Source organism: Hyaena hyaena, unplaced genomic scaffold (genome assembly GCF_003009895.1).
Source record: "Hyaena hyaena isolate Hyena2069 unplaced genomic scaffold, ASM300989v1 scaffold_252, whole genome shotgun sequence".
Classification (NCBI taxonomy): domain Eukaryota; kingdom Metazoa; phylum Chordata; class Mammalia; order Carnivora; family Hyaenidae; genus Hyaena; species Hyaena hyaena.
Window position 1 is genome coordinate 409749 of NW_024080884.1, and position 24947 is coordinate 434695.

Genomic DNA, 24947 nt, shown 5'->3' on the forward strand with positions numbered 1-24947 from the left:
CATCCCCATTGCCCCACTGGGGTGGGGGTGGGGGACAGAGAGGACAGGCCTGGGACGGCTACCAGTGGCCTCTGGAGAAATGATCCTGGGGAAGCAGAAGGTGAATGACCTTCTGATCCTCCCATTTACTGTGTGACCTTCAGCAAGTTACTTAACCTCTCTGAATGTCTCTTGGGTTTTTGGGTTTTGTTTTTTTTATTTGTGACCCGGGGGCAATACAACCTGCTTAAACTGAGCTGGTGTGGGGATAAGTACAATAACCCCCTGGAAAGGCTACCGACCTACGTATTTGCTGTTATTATGATCTTTCCTCAAGTCCAGCTTCCCTCCTCCATTTCCTTCCAACACCAGAAGTGCCTCTTGCCTCTTTCTTTTGGAGGTGGGGACTCTGGTGGGGTCTCCCCCTAAGACCCTTTGGCCTCCTAGAAACTTCAGATGAAGAGGCGAAAAGGAAAGGGAGTGAGGAGAGCCAGGCTGGTGGAGTAAGAGATAGATGGGGAGAGAAGCCGGCAGGGAAAGACCCTACTCCGAGAGAGAAGCTAAGTGCAGGCTCATTTCTTTCTCTCCCTTTCTCCTTTCTTCCTTCCCTGCTTCCTGGCACTTTCTGCACACCTGGTCAAATCACCAGAGGCCAGGACAGCCATTCGGAGGGAGGTGAGGTCAGGAGCCTGGAGACAGGGCTGGAAATGGGCGGCTGTTGAAGGAAGCTGGCCCAGCCTTTCCAGCCCACCAGTTTCCTGCCAGTGCTTCTAAAAATGAGGGTCTTTTCCATCTGATTTACGTGGGAAGTTGCTAAAATGCAGATCCCTGAGCCCCCCAGACCTGCTGAATCAGATTACTCAGGGGACCCCAGAACTGCATTTTAACAAGTGTGTATGTGTGTGTGTGGGGGGGGGTGGTTATCAAGCATCCTAAGGGTTGAGAAACATCTCAAAGGTGGGGTGCAGTGGGGTCAGGGGAGGGGCGGCAGACAGGGGAAAGAAAGCAAAGGGAGAAAAGTTGGAATCCCCCCACCTCCGACCGCAGGCATACGGAAAAAACAGACAACACTCCAGCGTGGAGAAGGTGTTGCCAGGGATGGGGAATAAAGGATGGAGGAGTCGAGGGAGGTCGCGGAGCCCCAGGGGGTGGGGACGCTGCAGGAGTGAGACCCAGGGTAAGCAGCCACAAGCGGAAACAGACACTTGCAAGGCGTCCCCCACCCTCGTGGCGATAGGAGAGCCCGGACCTTGGACGTGGGATGTGCACACGCTGGAAGGGTCTTCTCGGTCTCTGGGGTGGGGGCTCAGGCAGGAGCCGGGAGGCCACCACACAGGCGCGAGGACACTCAGCCCCAGTCCGGAGCCGGAGCCCTCCTCCCCTCCCTCGGAACTGGGCTCGGGTCCCGTACCCGTCTGACCTTCTCCCTCCCTCCACCCCGCCCCCCCACCCAGCCCCCGGTCCCAGCTCATCTGCATAAAGTTCCAATTAACACGTTTTCCCTCAGCTATTTACGATCCCTGAACTCGCTCCCAGCTCGGAGCTGGCTTCCCGCCGCCCCCTCGGCCCTCAGAGTGCGGCCCCCTTAACCCTGGCGCCCCGGGCGGCTCGCGGCGGCCTTGACCCCGCCGGCCGGGCCCGCGCCGGGTGGGCCTAGGGAGGAGAGGCGCGCCCTGGGGCGGCGGGCTGCGCAGCGCGGGCCGCCGCGGGCCGGAGGCCACGCTCTCCGGGATGAAGGCCGGCGCTACCCCCCTCTTCCTGGGAAGGGATGGGGAGGGGGGCTTCTCCTGGGAGACTCGGGGCGTCGAAATTCCTCGTTCTTCATCCTCCGGCCCCCGCACTCCTCCTCCCCCCCGCCACGTACCCTCTCCCCTCCCCAGCCATCTGTTCCACTCGGCAGCGCCGAGACAAACACGGCTCCGGCTCGCTTCCGCCCCTGCCCAGCCCCCTCCCCAAGCTCTCCACCCCTCCCCGGGGAGGCCGGGATTTCTGCCTGCAACGCCCACCCCGTCCGAAGCCCCAGCTGGGCAGCGGCCGGCGTCGGGACCCACTCCTTCCGTCTGGGCATCCGTGGGGGTGCAGATCACGCTTGAAAGGGCGGGGGTCGGAAGGCATGCAATCTCAAAGGAGGGCAGTGCAAGCCAGGGTAGTAGGAGTCTGGGGGTCGAGGCCCGGGAAGGCCCAGCCCGTGGGGAGGGGCGTGGAGTGTTCACTTCCAGGCTCGCCGCCCCCTCCCACCCCGCCATCCCATCCCAGACGCAGCCCCGCAGCGCCGCCTGCTGGGCTCACCCGGCCCCCGGCCCACCTACCCTGCTTCCTCCGCCAGCCCCGCACCCGGTTCGGCTGGGCTCCGCCGCGGGCGATACAACCTCCCACTAGATTTCCTGGAAAGTCGAGGCCCGGGCTGGTGAGCGCAGTGGGGCCCAAGCAGGCCCTCCGGGAACCCGCCCAACCCGTTGGTGAGTGCTGTCCAATTCTGATTCAGTATTTTGCAAAAAGGGAACTGTTTTGGAAGCCAGAAGTCTGGGCTCAGAGCAGCCAGGGATCCGCTGTGACTTTGTCAAGTCTCCAGACCCCTCTGGACACGTTTTCTCATCTGTGAAATGGGTGGATTAGTCTGTTCCATTAACTTTTAAAGAGAATTTAATGCAAAGAGGCAGTTCATCTGTAATACGGTCTACAGCACTAACGTTTGAGGGTTCTCTAAAGTTCCACACCACCCCCGCAGGGGTGGGGGAGATGGACAGGGCTTTTGAGGTGACTCTGAGCCCTGCGAGGACAGATGAGCTGGGCTGAGAAGCTTGGGACCTCCGTTATGTCGCTGACCGCCCTGGCACGCCTGTGGTTAGGACTCAGCAGTCAGAGTGCCCAAGTTTCAAGCTCAGCTCCATCACCTACAGACTGAGTGCCCTTGGTCTTGTGCCTAACCTGTCTGGGCTTTCCTCAACCCGCAAAAGCAGTGTGAAGACACTAACCTCTCAGGCTATAGTTAGGTGAAATGAGATAACCTGTGAAGTACAGGCAGATTCTCAACAAACTCAGTGCCCCTCCCTGGACCCCACCCCCCATCCTGTGACTTGCTCTAAGCCTCTAAGGCTGCTCTTCCAGGGACATAAAGAGGTGTTGGCCTGGAATAAAAAAGGTGTAAGTTCCTGGAGGGCCCCCCCCTCCCCCCCGCTCTCAAAGACAGTGTCTTTACCTATGTAATTTTAAAGCCTCACTTCGATGTTAAAAATGAGTATAAATATAGTAGAAAGTGGAGCTCGAAATTTGCATAAGTTTTAAGATAAAACAGGAGACTATAAAAAAGTAAATGTCAACAAACCTCCAGCATCCTAAGGGGTTATTTCTAAAGCCTCCTGCCCTGATCCCCCTGTACAGACTTCAAAGGCAGCCTCCTGGATGTCCCTCAAACGATGGGGGGGGGGGGTGAGGAGGGGGTAGAGGCAGAGGGCAGGATGGAGAGTCCTCCAAACGCTAAGGGTGGGGGCCTGGTTAAGAACAGGAAGCTGGGGGGCGCCTGGGTGGCTTAGTCGGTTAAGCGTCCGACTTTCGCTTAGGTCATGATCTCGCGGTTCGTGGATTCGAGCCCCGCGTCGGGCTCTGTGCTGACTGCCAGCTCAGAGCCTGGGGCCTGTTTCAGTGTGTGACTCCCCCTCTCTCTCTGGCCCTCCCCTGCTCACGCTGTCTCTCTCTCTCTCTCCTAGAAATAAATAAAACATTTAAAAAAAAAATTATTAAAAAAAAAAAAAAAGAACAGGAAGCTGAGCCAGACAGCCAGAGGTGGACAGGCTAGCACTTCAGGTAGCCTGCTTAATGAATGCCCAGCTAAGTCTGGGTGAAGAAAAGGGATGGGGGTGTGGGAAAACACCCCCTCCCCACAAAGGTACAGGCACAGCCAGTCTCTCACTTCCTTTTTTATTTCCTCTAAGACCTACAAAAGGCAGTATGAGGGAGGAAATCCACCCTCCGGCCCCAACACCCCAGCCAGGACACAGCCAGCACCTCAGTCCCCTTTCCTCGGAGGGGAAGGTTGTTTCAGACACACACACTCACGTGCACACCAACACGTACACACGCGTGTGTACGCTTGCACACTCTGGGCATCGCGTAGCGATAACTCTAGGAGTAGCCCGTTTGCTGATCCCACAAGCCCCCAGGAAGCACCAGGAGGTGGGCCCCTAGGATGAAGGCCCAGAGAAAAGGCAGCCCAGCATCCTGGCCTCCTCCGCTCTGAGGAGGAAGAAGGCCCAATCCTTCTAGCACAGGGCTGTCTTCAGTCAATGGAGCATTATTGCTTTGGGGAAAAATTTTTTTTTTAGGTTTTTTTTTCTTCCTTTTAGCAAGTCCCTACAAAAATAGAACTTCTCTTGGTATTTATAAATCCACGGCCCAGCTCTGTGCGTATGTTACAGGTAGAAAAGCCATATGAGGCATTCCCTTTGGCAGTTTGGACTTTGGCTGTGTGTCCTCCGGGCCCCTTGGCTGCAGAGGTCTATGCAGTCATCTCGGGGCTCCCAAGCACCTTCTTTGGGTCCTTCCAGTTGGTGGCGTACTCCCTCTGGAGCTGGGCACGGTAGTAGAAAAGGTAGGAAGGTAGCAGGAACCCCAGGAGTGAGAAGAGCAAGAGACCCAGATTCACCTTTAGGGCAAGGAAAAAGACAAGAGTCAAATAGGGACCCATTTACCCCTCCTGACCCTCAAGGGCCCTCCTGTCTGGACCTTCAACAGAGAGAAGGCAGCCATTTTTGCTCAGGTCCTGGGCCCCAGGGACGAATCTGGCTAGCACGTACTGTGTTCAATCGCTGACCCACCAATGTCTCATTTACGTGTAGCGACCTCGTCAAGTTTCAGAGCCTAGTTAAAACCCTGGCCAAGGCCAGGCCGCACCAGCTGGCACACTCTGGGGAGATCCTGAGGGAGTCTGGGCTACCTTCTGACATGGAAGCTTCTGGGCTGGGAGCCGCTCCTCTGAGGACAGTGACAGTGGGATCCCATTGGGGGAGCTGAGAAGGCTCGCAGGCAGTTAAAGGAGCTGATGCACACAGCCGGAGGGCAGGAGGCCCAGGGCAGCGGCCCTCACTTGCGCTTGACCTCAGTCCACACCCTGCTCCACATCACTCGCTGTGTGACTTTGGGCAAATCGGCGTGACTTTAAGGCCCTCGGGGCCGTCATGGCGAAGATTAAGCGCACAGAGGGCCTGGTGAGCACTCAGTAAACAGTGGCCGTGCTTTCTCCATCATTCTTGTGGGAGAAGGGCTACGGGACAGGTGCCCCCACAGGGCAGAGAGAAGGTGAACTTTAGGGAGGCAGGTGTCCGTTCCGAGTAAGGAAAAGCCTTCTAACCATACCAATGGCTGCTGCCCCGTCACTGAGGGTGTTTGAGTTGAGAGGGTTTGGAGGAACCCATTTCCAGAGGTGCCGAAGCGAGAAAGGATCCGCGCACTGGGTGAAACCGAAGTGCATCAGGACCAGGCCACTTCACAAGGGACCCGGAGGCTTATTGCAAAGACGCTCCTGGGCGCAGGGGGGAGGGACGCCGATGCGGCACTCCTGTGAGGGGTTGTGATGGGCAGCCAACTGGGGACCCCCCAGATTAGGACCTTCAGCCGGAGATAGGAGTGAGGGATTCTGCCTCCTATAAGCCCCCCTCTGGGGAAAGGGGCTCCTACTCCTCCCCCCTCCCTGCCCAACCCCCAGTTCTCACCCAGAAGGGCTCTCCTTTCAAGGGTCCCACCATCGCCATGAAAAGCGGCTGCTGGAGCAGCGCGAACACAGCACTGATGAGGGACTGCAGACCCGTCAGTGTCCCAAAGTGGTTGGACGGGAACCTGTCAATGAGAGGTATGCCAGTCGGGCCAGGCACGCGGCCCTCACCAGCCCAGCGCCCTGTGCTGGACCCTGGCCGCAGGCAGGCGGGCAGGCAGGGTGGAACTTAAGAGCCCCTCTGCAGGGCGCCCGGGTGGCTCAGTTGGTTAAGCAGCTGGCTCTTGATTTCGGCTCAGGTCCTGATCTCATGGGTCAGTGAGTTCGAGCCCCGCATCAGGCTCCGTGATGACAGGGTGGAGCCTGCTTGGGGTTCTCTCTCTCCTCCTTGCTCTCTGCCCCTCCCCCACTTGTGCGTGCTCCCTCTCTCCAAAAAAATAAACCTTAATTAATTAATTTTTAGAAAGCCTCCCTGCATGTGCTCTCTGGACTCTAGCCTCAAAGCTGTGTGCTGTGGCTTCAGGGCCCCCAGGCTGGCTTCTGACAGCTGCTATCTGTGTGATAACAAATAATCCAACCTCCCTGAGACCCACTTCCTCCACTAACAACCGAGATAGCACTGACCTCACCGGGCGGTTCATTTGTTCTTTTGACAAGTATTCACGGAGCCCCCATGTGCCAGGTACCATCCTAAGGTGCGTGAACATCCCGCACTGAACCAAGCCCTCGGAGAGGTGGCTTTCTGCTGGGGCTGGTGTCGGTCGACAATGAGCAAGATACAAACCCAGACTGTTGGCCGGTGACAAGAGCCAAGGAGAGACGTAGGGTGGAGAAAGCGGGTAGGGGCGTCAAGGGGGCTGCCACCGGGGGCAGGACGGCCAGCAGAGGCCTCACTGACAAGGGGATGCTGGGTACAGACCTGGAGAAGGTGAGGTAACTGTGGGCCTTGCGGATTCCTGGAGGGAGGCTGTTTTAGGAAGAGGGGACAGCAGGTGCAAATGCCCTACGTTTCTGAGGAATGAACACACCTGGGGTTTCTGAGGAATGAAGAGGCTGCAGCAGGGTGAGTGAAGGGGGAAGAGGGGAGAAGAGAGCGGAAGGGTCCCAGGGGCTAGACCTCATAGGGCCTGCGAAGCCTTGACAAAGCCTCTGGCTTTTTCTCAGAGACAAGGCAGGAAGCCACAAAGTGACAGAAAAAGACTTATGACCCAGCAGGTGTCTCCCGCCCCTGTGTTAAAAATAGACCAAGGGAAGGGGGCACCTGGGTGGCTCTGTTAGGTTAAGCATCGGACTCTTGGTTTCGGCTCGGGTCATAATTTCATGGTTTGAGAGTCTGAGCCCTGCATCAAGCCCCATGCTCACAAGTCTCTCCCGCTCTCCCTGCCCCTCCCCTGCTTGTTTGCTCTCTCTCTCTCAAAATAAATAAATAACCTTCAGGAGACCAAGGGAGGCGAGAGCAGATGCAGGGACCCCTCCGGAGCTGCTACACTCAGCCAGGGCAGGGGGTGGCGCTGGGGACAAGGAGAGGGTCGCATTTGGGGTCTGTGACGGCGGGACCGCAGAGAGCTGGACACGGAGTATGAGGAAGGGCAGAGTCAAGGCTGACTCCGAGGCTCTGGCTTGAGCAGGTAAAGGAGCTGGGCTGCCCCCTGCTGACATTGCTCAGGCGTCCTGCACCGCACCTGCCATCGAAGCGCCTGACCATCGGGACAACTCTGTCACTGCCGTGGCTCATCAGACACCCCGGGGAGTCCCTCAGCGGCTCCAGTGGTGGAAACCGGCAGCCGGCAGCCAGGTCAGGGGAGAGGGAACTGGGGGCTGCTCCAGAGCGGGAGAGGAGAGTCATAAGGTGGTCTGGAAATTTCTACAGGGCTGATGGGGGAGAGAGGAGAGCAGACATAGGACCGAGGCACATGGGGGCTCGGTCGGTTAAGCGTCCGACTTCAGCTCAGGTCACCATCTCGTGGCCCCTGAGACTGAGCACTGCGTTGGGCTCTCTGCTGTCAGCACAGAGCCTGTTTCAGATCCTCTGTCTCCTTTCCTTCCTGCCCCTCCCCAGCTTGTTCTCTCTTTCTCAAAATAAATACACTTAAAAAAAAAAAAAGAATCCTGGCTTCCTCGCAGGGAGGACCCCCTGGCAGCAGGCAGCCTCTGAAGAGGCAGGGACCCCACCACCAGGGATGCTGGGAGGGGGTGGCCTCCTGGCTCCCCACCAACTCCAAGACGTCAGCGCTCCAGGGGGGGCAGCAGAGAGGGGCACAAAGGGGGGCGCAGGGCCCTTTCTACTCTGCTCCAGGATTCCTCTGGTCAAGGGGGTGGGGGGGGGCGCTCTGGGAGGCAGCGGGGTACGGGCTGACTCACACAGCGGCGTAGAGGCTGCCACAGGCCGAGTGGAAGAAACCCCGAACCATGGTGTGCAGGATAAAGGTCACATACTGAAACCAAAAAGACAGAGGGAAGAGGTGAGGGCGGGTGTAGACGCCCGAGGCAAGACCGGGAGGGCGAGGAGCCACACGGAGCCCTTGACCATCCGATCCCTGGAACACCTCCCAGTGAGACCCAGAAGACGGACCCAGAGGACTCAAGAACCAGGCTCCCTGGAAGGCAGGCACGGGGTGAAAGTCCCCTTGGAGGGGTCCCGGGAGGTGGGGGGACGGGGGGGACAGAGGTGGGTACCTGCAGGTGTAAGCTGTCGATGAGGCAGGTGACGCCGAACCCCACCAGCAGGAAGTTGGTCAGGGTGAAGGCCATGATGGCATTGGTGATCTTCTGGATCTTGCGGTAACGCAGTCTGGGCGCCTTGGTGGTGACCTCGTCCCTGGGGAGGACGGGACGTCATGGCTGTGGCCCCCATGGCCCTGCCTGGCCTTCCCCTCCTCTCCTGCACCTCTACCACGGGGGCAACAAAGGCAGCAAGCCACGTCCCCTGCCCGGAGTTTCCTGAGATCCAGAGCATCTACCCAGGGTCACCTGGGGACTTTCGTTAACATGCAGATTCCAGGCTCCACCCCCCAAGCCCAGAATCTCCGGAGTTGGGCCCAGGAGCTGCCCAGGCTCGTCTCCCACACCCTCACGTCTGAGAATCGAGGATGGGAAGGAAGGTGGGGAACCGGGAGCGCTCACATCGCCTCGGATCAGACGCCCCCACAGAAGCGTCTCCGCCCATCGGCCCGGACAAAAGTAGATGCCACTGTGGGGGCAGCAGCGTGGCCCCGGACTACCCAGCAGGTCCGTCTCTGCCGGGGAGAGGCCAGCAGGCCGGGATGAGGGCAGTCTGCCCACGCATCCTAGACAGGTGACCCTGCGGTCAGGGGCCGCTAGGCAGGGTGCTGGGGCTGGGGAGGGAAGCCACGGGGTTGTTCCTTAGGTGCCCCCTCTCCCAGCCTCTCAGGACAAACAGCAAGTATTTGGATTAACGCAGAAGGCACATGAGCATCAGAAGATCCCAGTTCAAGACCCAACTGTGGGCTCCAGCCAACAAGCTGGGCTGCAAATGGCCCCGCCTCCTGGTACCCACCTCCCGTGCAGTCCCGTCCCACACCTGTTACTCTGGGCGACCCACAGAACACGACAGAAGTGACGGAACATCACCCGTGAAGAGTTCGCCGTGAAGGACACACAAGCTTCTGGCTGGGTCTCCCTCCCTTAGACCCAGGCCATACCCCAGACAACCTCAGCCCTGGTCGACAGCTGGACCACAGCCTCATGGGAGCCTGTGGTGGTCTGAGTGACTGTGTCCCCCACACCCCGAAATGCATATGCTGAAATCCTAATGCCCAACATGGCGGTGTTAGGAGGTTGCGGGGTGGGGGGGGGGTCTTTGCAGGGATGATTAGATCACGAGGGGAGAGCCCTCATTGTGGGGTTTGCGCCTTTATAACCGAGGCCCCACGGAACTCCCTATTCCTCAGGCCATGCGAGGATACAGCGAGAAGATGGCCAGCCAGAAGAGGGTCCTCCCTCAACCACTGGACCCTGATCGGAGGCTTCTAGGCTCCAGAACGGTAATAAATAAATGTCTGTTGTTTGTAAGCCACTCAGTGTGTGGTATTTTGTTATGCCAGCCCAAACAGACTCAGACAGACAGACAGACCCCAAGCCAGAACCACCCAGCTAAGCCATTCCCAGCTTCCTGACTCAGAAATTATATGAGACAAAAAATGTTAGCTGTTTAAAGATGCCCAGCTTTGGGGCTAATCTGTGTGATACAGCAATAGATATCTGATACACCAACTCTCTCTCTCTCTAGCCATAAGAAGGCTTTTGAGTAAACCCTTTACAACATAGGTTCTAGAAGGTGCTACTACAGGCTGTGTGACCTTGGGTAAGTTGCTTAACCTTTCTGCCTGTCAGCTTCCTCGTCTGTGAAGCGAGAGTGACGTGTCCCCCTCAGAAAGCCGTTGCAGGGCCAGGATGACAACGCAAGGTGCCTAGTGCACGGTCAGCACCTGACATCAGCTAGACTTATGATCGAGCAAGCCACGCCCACCTTAGCCTTAGTTGTCCTCATTTGTAAAATGGGGAGACATTCCTGCTTTCCCAGGGCTCTTGGGAAAAGGAAATGAGAAGCTGGGTGTGAAAGCACATGGAAAACAAAACGCCACCACCATCCTGTGCAGGTCACCTGGCATCTCGGAGGGCAGTGCCCTCGCTGGGGGCGTCCACACAGTCCTTGATCCGCCAGTCCATGATGCAGCCGATGAGGGGGCAGGTGAGAAGGCACAACAGCTGCATGGCCCCAAAGATGGAGGAGTAGAAGCCAACTGGGCAGGACGGAAAGAGAAGCAGAGTCAGGGCTGGCACGAGCAATGCCAGCAGCCCACTGGGCACCGTCACCCACTCCCGGTGTAGGACAGGCAGCACCAGAGTAGCCTCCCTGTGACCCCCAGATTCTCAGATGCCCCAAATGCCCAGGATTACAAGGCTGGGCCCAGGCTCCCTGTGGAGTGGGCACTGGTGGGGCAGGTGTGGGCCAGGGCCCCAACTTCTATTCCCCTACCTGTCTCTGCTGCCCTTTTCCTCAGGATGTCCGTCTCTGTCCAGAGGTGGGGGGGAGGCGGGGATGGGGAGCGGAGAGAAACCAGAGTAAGAATAGCCCGCCAGGGTGACCCTCCTGCGCCCCCAGCCTCCAGCAGGCTCAGCAGCACCTCACCATGTTCCTGGCCACCGGTCACAAGGTACTCCAGCATCTTGTTCATGGCAGCCATGTAGAAGATGACCCGCAGCTGCGTCATGCCCATGGTGAGGAGGCTCCACAGGAAAATGGGAGAGCAGAGGCTCTGGCGGAAGGGGACGGACTCTGGAGAGACAGCAGAGGGCGCCCCTGAGCCCCAGATCTTCCATTTCCCTCCAACTGTCCCAGATGAGGCAGTTCCAGAGGGGCTCGACCACTCACTATGTGACTTTCAAAGGACTCATTCCTTCAGAAATGAGGGTCCAGACTCACTGGCCTCCGAGTTCTTGCCCAGCTTTATACTGATCTCAACAGAACGTTTTCAGATGCCTTCTGGGCATATACCTTGGTGTGGCCATGATAACTCTCGCTGCTATTTATGAAGCACTGACTGTTGCTGCACACTTGACATGCACTATCCCATTCACCAGAAGTGAACAACCCTGTCCTCTGCATGTCCTGCAGATGAGGAAACTGAGGCTCAGAGCCCAATGACTCGCTCAAGCTCACGGGCTGGAACATGTGGCTCGGCTGGACTGAGCTCGTGGCTGCCACCACTCTGCCACGGGAGGCTCAGCTTTGTGCTGTTCCCAAGGCTTCTGTGTCCGAGGCCCCATTTAAGCCTCACAGCTAACTTCCCCCTTCAGTGGGCACTGTGACTGCTAGGTTCAGAGATAAGGAAAGCCAGAGCAGGCCTAAGTGATCCATCCAAGTCACATGGCCTGCAACTGGAGGGCTGGACTCAAACCCCCATCTCCGGACTCCAAGGCCGGTGCACCTGCATCTGGGAGCCCACGCGTTGGGAAGAGGCTCAGGCAGGTGCATGCAGATCCTCTTCCAGCCAGCAGGGGGAGCCAGCCAGCTGGGCGCCAGAGGGCCTCACAGCGGGCCGCTGGCTGGCTCCACCTGGCTGTATCTGATGCAAGAGGCTCAGAGGTTGTAGGCAGCCCTGATGAAAACAGCTGTTCCACAGGCCTGGAAGTCCTGCCCCTTTCTGGAAGGTCCTCCCTCCCTGCTTCACCCAGGAATCCAGCAGAGCACCCACAAGTCGGAACTTGTAGACTTCTCTGAGCTCTGATGTCCCCCCATTCTGTAAATGGGGATCAAGCCTCATCTATGTACATCATGGGCTGTTGGGTGCAGAGCACAAGGGGAGAGAATGAGTGCTCACTAAGAAGCATGAGGACCCAGCCCAGCTGTCACCCAAGGCTGGCCCTTGACCAGACATTCACTCTCAGGAGGCCTTTCTGAGGTGCCACGGACATCCTGGGATGAGATGAAGACGTCAGCCCCGTCCTCCAGGCTGGGGACCTTCTGGCTCAGCCGCTGGCCCACAATGGTCACATGAGTGTAGAAGCGGTCGCCTGTCACCTTGTGATCGAGGGCCAACCCACTCAGCTTGATCTTCTTCCTGTCAGCAGCCAGGCCAAGGCATGTGGGAACCAGCCATGCAGAGCCCACCCTCAACAGCCTGCCCAAGGGGTGCATCCCGGTCTGCCCGAGGGGCGCTGAGCACCCCTTTTCCTCGCACTGGCTGACATGCCCACTGACAAGCTCCCTAGTGCAGGGCTCGAGTCTGTCACCCAGAGCCTGAACCGGGGCCAGCTTAGCACCTAGTAAGTGAAGGGTGTGAGAGTCCTTTTCCACCTGGGCTTTGCCAGGTGGCAGCATTAAGAATTCAGACTCTGGAGGGGCGCCTGGGTGGCGGTCGGTTAAGCGTCTGACTTCGGCTCAGGTCGTGATCTCACGGTTCATGGGTTCGAGCCCCGCATTGGGCTCTGTGCTGACAGCCAGCTCAGAGCCTGGAGCTCTGTATCTCCCTCTCTGACCCTCACCTGCTCATGCTGTATATCTCTCTCTCTCTTAGAAATTAATTAATTAAATAAATAAAAAGAATTCAGACTCTGGAGTCCGGGAGCTCGATTTCAATCTTTGATGCAACCCCCTTCAGTGGTTGGACTTTAGGAAAAGTCACTTTGCTCCCTGGGCCTTTGTTATGAATGGAGTTAATAACAGGATCCACTAACATGACTGTTAGGGGGTGGGGAAAAGCCGGCATTCAGGCTGTCCCACAAAGTGTGGGGTATTTGAGTCTTTGTATCCCCCTTTTGGGAGGGTATGACACATGGTATTGTTGCCGGGGTCCCTCCTACTCTGATCCTCCAAACTCAGAAAGAACAATAACAGTGGCGGTGTTTTGACTGCCTGTTACCTGCAGTCAAAACACTTGTGGGTGGGGAGGATGGAGCCCATTGTAGAGATGAGAAAGCAGAGGCCAAAGCTGATTCTGTCCATTGTATTACCACTCCCCTATCCCCACCCACCCCTCCTTCCACAGGGAGGGAAGTCCCCCTCACCACACAGCCCTCCGCAGCCACTCACGTATAGTTGACTTCCTCAGGAGCAGGAAAGGCTTCGCTGGGCCAGTTGAGGGCACAGTTCAGAAAGATGAGGCAGGCCAGGCCCGACCAGGTGAACATGATGACCAGGAAGGACACGCCAGCGTCATAGATCAGCTGTGGAGGGAGCGGAAGACCCATGGGCCACCTGCCCCCTCCTTCTAGCCCAAGGCAGGAGCCCAGGCCTCAGAGGCCCTAGACAAGGGCCTGTTCTACCCCATTCCTTGCGCCTAATTTGCAGATGAGACGCGGAGGCCAGAAGGTAAGAGACCCAGAAGACCACCATCCTCTTCCTTTCTCACCCAGCCCCCTAATGAGGGGTGAAGCAATTCCCACGGGGTGCTGAGGCTGCTGGCCACAAGCTCCAAAGGCCTTTGGAATCTCAATTATTATCGGAACAGGGCGCACGGCTCTGCCGGCGACTCCATGCACGTGCTGGCTTTCACACAAAAAATGCCATTTCTTTTTATGCACAGAAGAGAAAAAGTCATGCTCTGGGTTTGCCAGGCCTCACTGTGTGTATCTTGGCCCTTCCTGGCACAGTCCCTGAGGGAAAGACAAACCCGACCCGAGCAACCTTATCTCACCCTTCACAGGTGTTCCCAGGTAGGAAAACTGGGAGCGTGTGCGTGTGTGCGCATGTGCAAGAGCTCTGCCCAGGGCCGCCCAACGCAAGTAGGCAGGGAACTGACTGGGACTCTGGCACCGCGTCGGCCCTCTACTGGGGAAGCCAGGCTCCTAGAGACGGCGTCCGCCTCTTGTCCTCCCTGCCTGGGGGGACTGACATCTGCCACCTCCTCAGGTTCCTGCCCAGTGGTGCCGGGGAAAACTTCTGTCCTCCTCTGCCTCGGGCCTAGAAGACCTTTCTTCCCTGGGGACAGGACAGAGCTTCGGAGAGCCACATCCCCCAATGAGTGGGAGTTAAGATCTGGCTCCTCAGATGCCATTGCCTTGGGTGAGCCACCCTCCTCCATGCCTGCAGCGACCTTAACAACTGATGGCCACCCCCACCCATGTACTCTCAACCCGCTTTGGGGATGTGGAGCAAGTGCCTTCTAAACTAACAAATGTAATTGCCCACGGTGGAATCTGAAGGGCATCCTATGGCCCAGTTGAAAGCATGCCTTGTTATCACTTGCTCTCAGGGGAAGGAATGACGCCCCAGGCTTGTCCCCAGGCTAGGGCTCAGGACTTCCAGTTCTAATTCCACCAGGCTGCCTTGTTCAGGCTGAAGCCTGATATGGACTAACTTCATGACCTTGGACCAAGGCAAGCAGCCTCTCCAGGGCAGGAGAAGGAAATGTGGCTGGAGAGGTTGGTTGAGGCCAGAGAGGTCAAGGGCATTGAATGTCTGTGAAGAGGATGAACTTGATTCTGTCGGAGAAGCGGGGCAGGTGTGTCAGCCACGCCTCCAGCTAAGAATCATTCTGGAAGTCATGTGACAGACTCGAGAGGGGAAAGGTCCGAGGCAGGGGTCCAGCTGGGAAAGCTCGAGCTAGTCCAGAAGAGAGGATGGAGGCCTGGCCCGGGATGGCGGTAAAGGAAAGCAGGCAAACAGGGAGATGGGGCCCCTCCCACGACACTTCCGTGCTTGCCCCACGGTGGCAGGGACTGACCTCTGACTGGCAGGAACAACGGTTCCCAGGCATGCCAGCCCCACCTAGTTCTTTTGTCAGGGCAAAAAGAACACCCAGGTGACCTCACTGTCCCCCTGCCCCAAACAGTTCCAATACCTTGATTCCGGGGAACGTGATGGCGGAAGAGGCGTAGGAGCCGATCATGAGGGCCATGAAGGTAGATCGCAGGTTCCCAAACATGTTGGGGAGCTGAGGGCAGGAAGCAGGGACGGTGAGCCGGGGGGCCCTGACGCCCCCCACAGTACCTACCCATTGCCCGGCCGGAGGGGTTAAGCCTCAATGCACCCTCCCCGCAGCCCTCCGAGAGAGCTCCAGGAACACCAGCCTCAGGAGATGCAACAGAAAAGTTCAAAGGCAAAATCGGGGGGGGGGGGGGGGGGGGGGAAGGGGAGGAAACTAGCTAACACCCTCCCTCCTACAGACTCCCAATGCCCGTTAGCATCTCAAGGGTTCCCTCTCAAGGGTTCCTGGACTTGCCCTCAAAGAACAATTTCATCAATTCTGCTCAACCCCAGGACTTCCCAAGCTATTGTTCCCAGAGTCCTTCTATTGTGTGAAGCCTCTAAATAACCTGCGGAATGAGCGTTTAAGAAAAGCTGAGCTAGTTCTTCCTAAACTCATTTGAGCTCATTTGACAGGTAAGAAAACTGAGGCCCAGTGAGAGAAAAATGTACTCAAGTTCACAGAGCTCCTTAATGACCTTCTCCCCTGTTCTGGCAATCCTTGCTCTATCCTGGACCCCAAGGCGGTGACCGTGGCTGGCTCTGTAACGAACCCTCCTGGGTGGCCCCAAAGGCCCCCGTCTGCTGGACCAGGACAACTCGGGGGAGGTGCCAGGGAGGGAAGGGAGGGAAGGGAGGAGTAAGGAAGGGGGCAGGGGCTGGCCAGGCGATCAAGAGAGGTGGATGGATGTGACGTGTGGGCAGGCCCAGAATTCCCACCAGTAGAGAACTGATCATATGCTCTGCCTCTGGCCTGAGCCAGGCCCTCCGGGGAGGAGAAAGCAAAGTCATGTCGCCCTTTGTATATACCCCCTCTGGCCCCGCCATCCTCCCCAGGTCAACCATCTCATAGCCGGGAAGGGCCTTAGACGTGCACACTTCCGCCCTCTCCACAGAGGGGAAGACCCACAGAGAACTGAGTCCTCCAGCAACTTCCAAGCAGCTATGAAAGGGGAGGGGGACCAGGCTGACCCCCACCGGGACAGGGTTTCCCTGGCACCTGGTGTCTGCAAGGCGCGCTGCCAAGGACGCCAGGGAAAGTGCCAGGGCTGTTGAGACCGGACCCACGGTGCGCGCCCCCGCCCCCACCCTAGGGTCTGGGCGGGGGGAGGGTGCGAGGCCGGCCGGGTTAAGCCCCCAACCTCAGGGCGAGGGGCTGAGCAGCACTGGAAGTCCTAGCTCTGGTCGGTCTTGGCCGGCGGTCTTGGCCGGCGAGTGCAGAGGCCCCGGGCGGGGGCGAGGTGGGGCGGGCGCCGGGCCCGTCATTGGCTGGAGATTACTGGCAGCGGGGCAGGGGGAGGATCGGCGGGGCAGGCGGCCGCGGGCGCAGAGCCCCGTAGGCGGGCAGGGGCAGGGTCCGAGGTTGTGCACTGCGCAGGGCAGGGCAGAGGGAGAGAAGGGATCTAGGGCCCCAGGCAAGCTGCACAGCGTGGAGAAGGGGCGTCGCAGGGGGCGGGGAGGAAGGGATCCGCTTCCTTCGAGAGAGTTGTGAAATATCCCGGACTGGAATTAAAGGCAGCTGCTGGGTGAGGTGAAATTGGGCCAAAAGCACCCAGTTTGGCGGTCAGGACGGGTCAGGGCGGCCGTCATCCGAGATAAACAGTCCTAAACAGTCCATGGCTGGCCGGGCCAGAAGCCCCTCCCCCACCACACACTCATCAGCCTTTAACCGCCTGCCTACAGAGACACACACAGAGCAGCACGCACACAACACCACACACATTTGCAGGAGGCCGAGCCACGTAGAAAAAGTCGTTTCTGTAGGTCCAGCAAGGTCAAGTGTAGCAATTTGACCTAATACCCTCACAAACACATTCACAACTGCGCTGACCCGTGCCCATGCAGAACATAACACATACACGTGGCACACACACACGCGCACACACACAGGCTGCACCCGCCCTGTCACTCTCCGGCTGCCCAGTTTTATTTTCTTTCCAGCACTTCTGACTACTGATATAATGTATTAGTTTACTTGTTTGGGGAAGGCTGCCTCTTCGCCCCACCTGGGGAACGGGAGTTCCAGAATGGTGGGGAATCTGGCAGTTCCGTTTGTGCTGTGGCCTAAGTGCCTAGAATGGAGGCCAGCAGACATTGTCCGCTGGGGCCACCTGACCCCCCAACACCCACACTTAACATCCCCACATACCCAGTGGCCTCACGTCCACCCTCGGCTGCAGCCTGCACAGGCATTTGCTCTGCATCCACCTGCTCCTCCCTCACCTCCTCACTCACCCCTACCCCCACCCCACGCCTGGGTGCCCTTCTGCCAGTCGGGGCCTGTCACACTCACCGTGAGTGAAGAGAATGTTAGGCAGATGCCGCCGAAGCCATTCAGGGACAGCGCCAGGAATATCAACGGAGACAGAACTGGGAAGGGGAGACGGATGGGTCAGGGCATTTGGGGAGCTGTGGGTCAGGGCATTTGGGGAGCTGTGGGAGGCCCAGGGCAAGAGCTGGAATGGCAGGATGAGCCACCTTCGTCCCACCCATTCTTTTCTCATAGGTGTGCGCGAGGTCACACAGCTCACCTCCGGTGTCCCGAGAGGCCAGGGCCATGAGGGTGCAGGACGCAGCAAAGCTGGCGCTGTGGAGACCCAGGGAAGGAGATGGGGTTGGCCGCGAGCACGCTGAGCCTCCCCGCCCCCCGAGGCCCCCCGCGGCCCCCCGCCGCCGCCCAGGCCCCTCACCTGCCAACCAGCCTCGTGGGTCGGGGGCCAAACCGGTCCATGAGGATCCCCAGCGGCAGGGTGGTGGCGCTGAGCACGAAGGAGCCGATGGTGAAGCCCAGGTTGAGCATCTCTTCCTGGCGGTCACAGCTGAGCCACTCACGCTGCTCAACCTGGGTGGCATTGGTGGCGTTCGCAGCTGAGGAGGCAAGGGAGGGCTCAGCGCGTGACAGCGGGTGGCAGCGGGGCGCAGGAGACAAGGGCCTGGGGTGCGGGGTCCTGAGCTCAAACCCCATGCTTCAGACCAGGTGACTTCAGGGGTGGCCTACAGTCACACCTATTCCGGTGAGGACTTGTCCTCAAGGCAAAACGCCAACTTGCGAGTCGTGACAATAAAATGGTTAGTAGTGGGGGAAGGAGGGTGATTCACTTCACTCAGTGCTCACCAAGTCACGAGGCAGCTGCTCCCCTGCCCCGTTCATTCCCCAGGCATCACTGCCAAGGGCACACTCAGGGTGCGCCAAAGGCAAACAGACCAGGGTCCAGATTCCCGCCACTGCCCCTACTAGCTGGGCAACCTTGGACAAGTAACATCCTCTGAGCCACAGGCCCTTAGCCTGTAAAAGAAAGCGGACACTACCTAAGCCATATGCTCCTTGGAATATTCACCTGGGGGCTCGGGGGGGGGGGCACCCGGGGGGCTCAGTCGGTTAAGCTTCCAACTTCAGCTCAGGTCATGATCTCGTGGTTTGTGAGTTCGAGCCCCACACTGGGCTCTGTGCTATCAGTGCAGAGCCTGCTTCAGATTCTCTGTCTCCCCACCCGCCCCCAACTCCCCTGCACTCTTGCTCTCTCTCAAAAATAAATAAGGGGCGCCTGGGTGGCTTAGTCGGTTAAGCGTCCGACTTTCGCTTAGGTCATGATCTCGCGGTTTGTGGGTTCAAGCCCCGCGTCGGGCTCTGTGCTGACTGCCAGCTCAGAGCCTGGAGCCTATTTCAGAGTCTGTGACTCCCTCTCTCTCTGACCCTCCCCTGCTCAGGCTGCCTCTCTCTCTCTCCTAGAAATAAATAAAAATAAAAAAAATAATAATAATAAATAAATAAATATTTTTTTAAAAAAATTCAGCTGGGGAAGGTGAGCTTTGCACAGAGCCTGGCCCAGCCAGAGAAGGTTCTCCTGAAACAGCTGACAAAGGGCTACAGCTGACAGAGGCTCACGATGCAGGGAGCCTCTTCTCTAGGTCCTGGGGATCCCACAGTGAGTAAGAAAGGAAGCCCTCGGCTCTCATAGGGCTTATATTTAGATACTGAACAAGTAAACAAACGGATGCTGATTTAAAGAGTGACAGGTGCCGTCAGAGCACCTGGCTGGCTCAGTCAGCAGGGCATGTGACTCTTGCTCTCAGACTCATGAGTTCAAGCCCCACACTGGGCATAGAACTTCAGCTGTAAAAAAATAAAAATAATAAACTATTTGTAAAAAAATAAATAAATAAAAATAAAAAACGTAAAGAGTGACGGGTACAATGAAGAGAACAAAACAGAAGGATGTGACGGTGCCTGAATGCTAGGAGAGGAAGCACTGCCCTCGATGGTGACGAGTCCTGGCTTCAGATGCCCGAAGCGCATGCAGGCAGCAGAGGGGTGGCGTGACCTGTGTGTTCACACAGGGAAGAACATGAGGAAGAAGTCTTGCAGCCTGAGTGCTGGCCAGCCAGGGCAGGAAGCACCCTGGGCGATAGGGAGCTGCGAGGGAAGATAAGGAGAGTGCTCAGGCCCGCGGAAGAAGCCTGTAAATTTCAGGCTGGCCCCGTCGTTCAGTGAATGTCCCCATCATGGTTCAGTTCTCCACCAGGTGTGTCTACAAACACCTGCTGTATGCCAGGCACTGCACTAGGACAGTGGGTGAAGCAGGAAGAAATGCAGAGACCATTTAGGCCAGACGCTGAGGTATCAACAGGTGACCAGCGATGATCTGCACCCATGTTTTGCTTGGTGTGCAAATTTTAATTGGGTGCAGTTTAAAATTGGGAGCTATCCCATAAATGGGACCCCTGGGTGGTTCAGTTGGTTAAGCATCTGATTTTTTTTTAATGTTTTATTTATTTTTGAGACAGAGCATGAACAAGGGAGGGGCAGAGAGAGAGGGGGACACAGAACCTGAAGCAGGCTCCAAGCTCTGAGGTGTCAGCACAGAGCCTGATGTGGGGCTCAAACCCACAAACTGTGAGACCATGACCTGAGCTGAAGTCGGATGCTCAACCAACTGAGCCACCCAGGCGCCCCTAAGCATCTGACTCTTGATTTTGGCTCAGATCATGATCTCAGGGTTCGTGGGTTCAAGCCCTGCATCGGGCGGGCTCCGTGCTGACGAAGCAGAGCCTGCTTGGGATTCTCTCTCCTCTCCTCCTGTCTCTGCCCCTCCCCACTCACTCGCTCTCTTGCTTTCTCTCCAAAGAAATAAACAGGGGAAAAAAAGGAGTTATCCTATAAAAATCTGGCTTCTCGTTAAGAAATCAGAAAACCTGGGGTGCCTGGGTGGCTCAGCTGGTTGGGCATCCGACTTCGGCTTAGATCATGATCTCACCATTTGTTGAGTTCAAGCTCCACATTGGGCTCTGCGCTGACAGCTCAGAGCCTGGAACCTGCTTCAGTTTCTGTGTCTCCCTCTCTCTCTGCCCCTCCCCTGCTCCCACTCTGACTCTCTTTCTCCAAAATAAATGAACATTAAAAAAAAAAAAAGAAGTCAGAAAACCTGGCCCTCGCTGGAGCTGAGTAAAGGTCACCCCCTTTTTACCAGGTCTTGCCCTCTCTAAGCCACCCAAGTCCTCACTTCTCTTTTACCTCCCAGACATTTGCCATCTTAATACCTGCTCTGCTTTATTATTATTATTAATTATTGTTATTGACTGTTATGAACTGCCTAGCCCGATTGGCATCTGAGTTTGCATCCCCTGAATTAGACACTGATTCTACCCCTCAGTCTTTCACCATCAAATGGCACCTCCCCTCACACAAGTCCTACTAGCTCCCGATTAATGAACACCTACTTTGTGCCAGGCTTTCTCATATGGTATCTCTTTAAATCCTCACAGCCTCCCTACAAAGTGAGCCCAATGACCCCCTACCCCCCCACTTTACAGAAGACAGGGCTCTGAGAAGCACACCAGCTCACAGTCACACAGCTTCATACAGGCGGGCTTATAGTCAGACGCAAGACGGTCTCTCCAAGGGCCAGCCCTCTCCCATCCACCCCAGGGCCCCTCTGTCCTGAACACGACGGCTCAGGGCGCTTCCCACGCACCTGCTGGTGCTGGCGAGGAGATGTGCTCAGGGGGCACGACAGCCCAGTGGCCTGCCAGCAACTCAAGGTCGGTCAGTGCACCTGTCAGTCTGGTTTATCCATCAGCCTCTTGTGAGTCTGACTAACATGAGCTGGCTCCGGAGGCCCCATCACTCGGCGTGGCTGAATAAAGCCGGACTCCTTGGGTAAAGTCAGCCCAATATGCAGATACCTTAGAACTCCATCCACGTGAATTACAACAGAAGAGGTCTTTGAAATCCAACTGCCCCACTCTTATAGGCATGTAGAGTGAGGGGTGGGACAGGGAAACGTACGGAGTTACTGATAAAGCTGAAGCCTTAGGAAAAGACCGTGTTTCCCAAACTGTGGGATGCATAGCCTGTGAGGCACTCAGGATGAGTTAGGAAATGCAGGGAATGGATTTTGATGTTTTAGTTATTAGTCATTTCAATGCATATCAGAAACACACACATATATACATCCATACATATGTGAATGTATTGAAAAACACGTATATACGTATGTATGCTAGAAACGTATATATATGTGCGTATATGTATTAGGCACATATATGTGTATGATGTATCTGTAAGTACAATCAAACCTAACATTCCAAGGGTATTACACTTTAAAATCAAGCTAATTTGGGGGCACCTAGGAGGTGAGTCAGCTGAGCGTCCAATTTCGGCTTAGGTCATGATCTCACGGTTCGTGGGTTCGAGCCCCGCGTCAGGCTCTGTGCTGACAGCCCAGAGTCTGGAGCCTGCTTCAGATCCTGTGTCTCTCTCTTTCTCTGCCCCTCCCCTGCTCATGCTCTGTCTCTGTCTCTCAAAAATAAACATTAAAAAAATTTTTTTTAATTTTTTTTTTAAGTTTTATTTATTTCTAGGAGAGAGAGAGAGACAGCGTGAGCAGGGGAGGGTCAGAGAGAGAGGGAGTCACAGACTGAAACAGGCTCCAGGCTCTGAGCTGGCAGTCAGCACAGAGCCCGACGCGGGGCTCGAACCCACGAACCGTGAGATCATGACCTAAGCGAAAGTTGGACACTTAACCGACTAAGCCACCCAGGCGCCCCTAAAAAAATTTTTTTTTAATCAGGCTAATTTTTTTAAATGAGTTGTTGTAAAAGGAAGCATTAAGTCAATAGTACCTCGGACACGGCAAAGGTAAAATCATGAGAGTGAACTACACGTGACAAGATGTGCCAAGCCCTGGAAAGCAAGACCATGGAGAAACATTCACCTCTGGAGCCCCGCAGAGCACAAACTCCGGCTTCACTAACCATGTTGCTGGGACTCTGTTATCCCAGACTCTGTTATCCCAGCTGTGAAATGGGGATGGTGGTCGGCTGCAACCCTGAGAGGCTGGCTGGCTCGGAGGACTGCCACACGTATGTGCCCACACACGCGCACACGCACACACACACATGCACACGCTCACAAAATGATCCCATTTTCTGAGTCTCTCAGGATGGTGAGCCCCTCCTTGTGCCCTGATGCTTCACTTTCCTGCAGTTGACAGTCACGTTCATCGAAACCTCCATAGGACTGGGCTCTAGTTGGTTGTCTTGCCTATGGCAGGAGAACTCTAAGCTGAAGGAGGTTGGAGGGGGCTGCACTATTCCCATGAGGACTAGGAGAGAGGTCCTGGAGTCAGATCTGGGATTGAATCCTTGCTCTGCTCCTCAGCTGTGTGAGCTCAGGCAAGTTGCTTGGCTTCTCTGAGCTTCAGCTCTCTCTTATACAAAACGTGGTTAATAGTCACACCTATATCACTGATCTGCTATGAGGACTGAAGATCTACCAAAGACTTGATAAGCTTTACTCATTGTTTTATCATTTGGGCACTTCTGCTGGATAAAGAGTAGTTAGGTGTTAAACTGATCTGCCCCTCTCTAAATTCTGAGTAACAGAGCCCTCTTCCAACTGTGACACCCCCTATGGGTGGGCCGGCCACCCACCCCAGGGCGTACTTCCAGAGAGAACAAAAAACACTGAGAAGACAGAGGCTGTGGCCAGGGAACCCAAAGCCGACCTTAGGGAACACCCCGACCATGAACTCCACATTTGTTTAACAACAGCATTTGGTGCTCACATCATTGCTTTGTGGCAAGGAGGACGAGGAGGATCCACTCTGTTTACAGACTTAGGAGGGGAGACCCAGAGAGGAGGGGTGACTGGCTTAAGGTCACACAGCAAATGACGGCAGAGCTGGGTCTGGCACCTAATTATGACCCCTACCTGTAGTCTACGTGTTTGCTCTCATTGCATTTTCACAGCGGTCCCGGGGGTAAGGAGTATCGGGCCCATTTTACAGATGGGATAACAGATATTTAGAAAGTGAAGTAAATATCTGAAATAAGTCAAGCAACACATACAATGGGAAGCCATGCTGCCTGGTTCTTTTCACTCCGTGGGGACCCACATTTTCCTGGTCTGATTCTGTGTGCTTGCAACCCTGGACAGGGAGGCTGGGTCCACAACGAATGAGGCTTCAGGAAGCGGAAAGTGAGTGCTTTTGATAGGGCAGCATGACTGAGGCAAAAGGGGGTACAGCAGCCTCCCCCCATCAGCCCAATGGCTGAGGATTTAGGCTCCAGTCACCTGAGTGAGGGGAGGAGGGACACGCTGTACCTTGCTTTCCAACAGTAGACAAGGAAGTTCTGAGAAAGGAGGGTTGGCTTGGGTCACCTCCAGGTCTCTCAGACAACAGGGGTCGGACGCACACTCAGCCTCTGGTCAACTCAAAACACTAAGTGGAAACTTCACATCACATACAGAAATTACCCGCAAAGGGACCCAAGATCTAATGTTTATTTATTTTTGAGAGAGAGACAGACAGAGTGTGAGAAGGGGAGGGGCAGAGGGAGACAGAGACCCAGAATCCGAAGCAGGCTCCAGGCTCTGAGCTGTCAGCGCAGAGCCCGATGCAGGGCCGGAACTCACAAGCCGTGATTTCATGACCTGAGCGCCCCAAAGGGACCCTAGATCTCAATGCAAGAGCTGTAACTGAAGAAACTCTTATCCTAGATTAGGCAATGATTTCTCAAACATGACACCAAGACACAAATGGCAAAGGAAAATACAGACAGATTGGACTTCCTCAATATTAAAAAACCTTTCGTGCTCCAAAGGACACCATGAAGAATGTGAGAAGACATCCCACAGCGGGGAGAAAAATCATGCAAATCACGTCTCTCATAAGGGACTTTTACCTAGAATATAAAAACTCTTACAACTCAATAATCAAAAAGCAAATAGCCAACCTTAAAAATGGCCAAGGTAGAGGCGCCTAGGTGGCTCAGTCAGTTAAGTGTCTGACTTCAGCTCAGGTCATGATCTTGTGGTTTGTGAGTTCAGGCTCCACATCAGGCTCTGTGCTGATAGCTCAGAGCCTGGAGCCTGCTTCCCATTCTGTGTCCTCCTCTCCCTCTGCTCCTCCTCTGCTGATGCTCTGTCTCTTGCTCTCTCTCAAAAGTAAACACTTAAGAAATAAAAAAAAGATTCTGTGACTCCCCCTCTCTCGGCCCCTCCCCCACATATGCTCTGTTTTTCTGACTCTCAATAATAAACAAATGTTAAAAAATTAAAAAAAAAAACTGGAGTGCCTGGGTGGCTCACTTAGTGGGGAGCCTGGGTAGCTCAGTTGGTTGAGCATCCTACTTCAGCTCAGGTCATGATCTTACGGTTCGTGGGTTTGGGCCCCCGTCCGCCTCTGTGCTGACAGCTAGTTCAGAGCCTGGAGCCTATCTTTGGATTCTGTGTCTCCCTCTCTCTCTGACCCTCCCCTGCTCATGCTGTCTCTCCCTCTCAGAAATAAATAAAAACATTAAAAAAAAAAACAAAAAACTGGCCAAGGC

General features: G+C 56.0%; 1 protein-coding gene across 2 annotated transcripts in view; it reads right to left on the minus strand.

Moving 5' to 3' along the window:
* Positions 1 to 3883: 3883 nt before the first annotated feature.
* The window catches only part of SLC43A1 (solute carrier family 43 member 1), a 24615-nt gene continuing 3551 nt past the window's right edge, over positions 3884 to 24947 (minus strand). For both annotated transcript variants that reach the window (XM_039245112.1, XM_039245114.1), the window contains exons 3-15: positions 17807 to 17984; positions 17648 to 17703; positions 17410 to 17486; positions 14992 to 15084; positions 13242 to 13375; positions 12092 to 12270; positions 10839 to 10985; positions 10686 to 10721; positions 10311 to 10449; positions 8363 to 8504; positions 8048 to 8121; positions 5688 to 5811; positions 3884 to 4621 (exon numbers count right to left, since the gene is read on the minus strand). In XM_039245112.1, coding sequence (XP_039101043.1) covers positions 4475 to 4621; positions 5688 to 5811; positions 8048 to 8121; positions 8363 to 8504; positions 10311 to 10449; positions 10686 to 10721; positions 10839 to 10985; positions 12092 to 12270; positions 13242 to 13375; positions 14992 to 15084; positions 17410 to 17486; positions 17648 to 17703; positions 17807 to 17984 — 1526 coding nt within the window. In that variant the 3' untranslated portion in view covers positions 3884 to 4474. The remainder of the gene's footprint in view (positions 4622 to 5687; positions 5812 to 8047; positions 8122 to 8362; positions 8505 to 10310; positions 10450 to 10685; positions 10722 to 10838; positions 10986 to 12091; positions 12271 to 13241; positions 13376 to 14991; positions 15085 to 17409; positions 17487 to 17647; positions 17704 to 17806; positions 17985 to 24947) is intronic.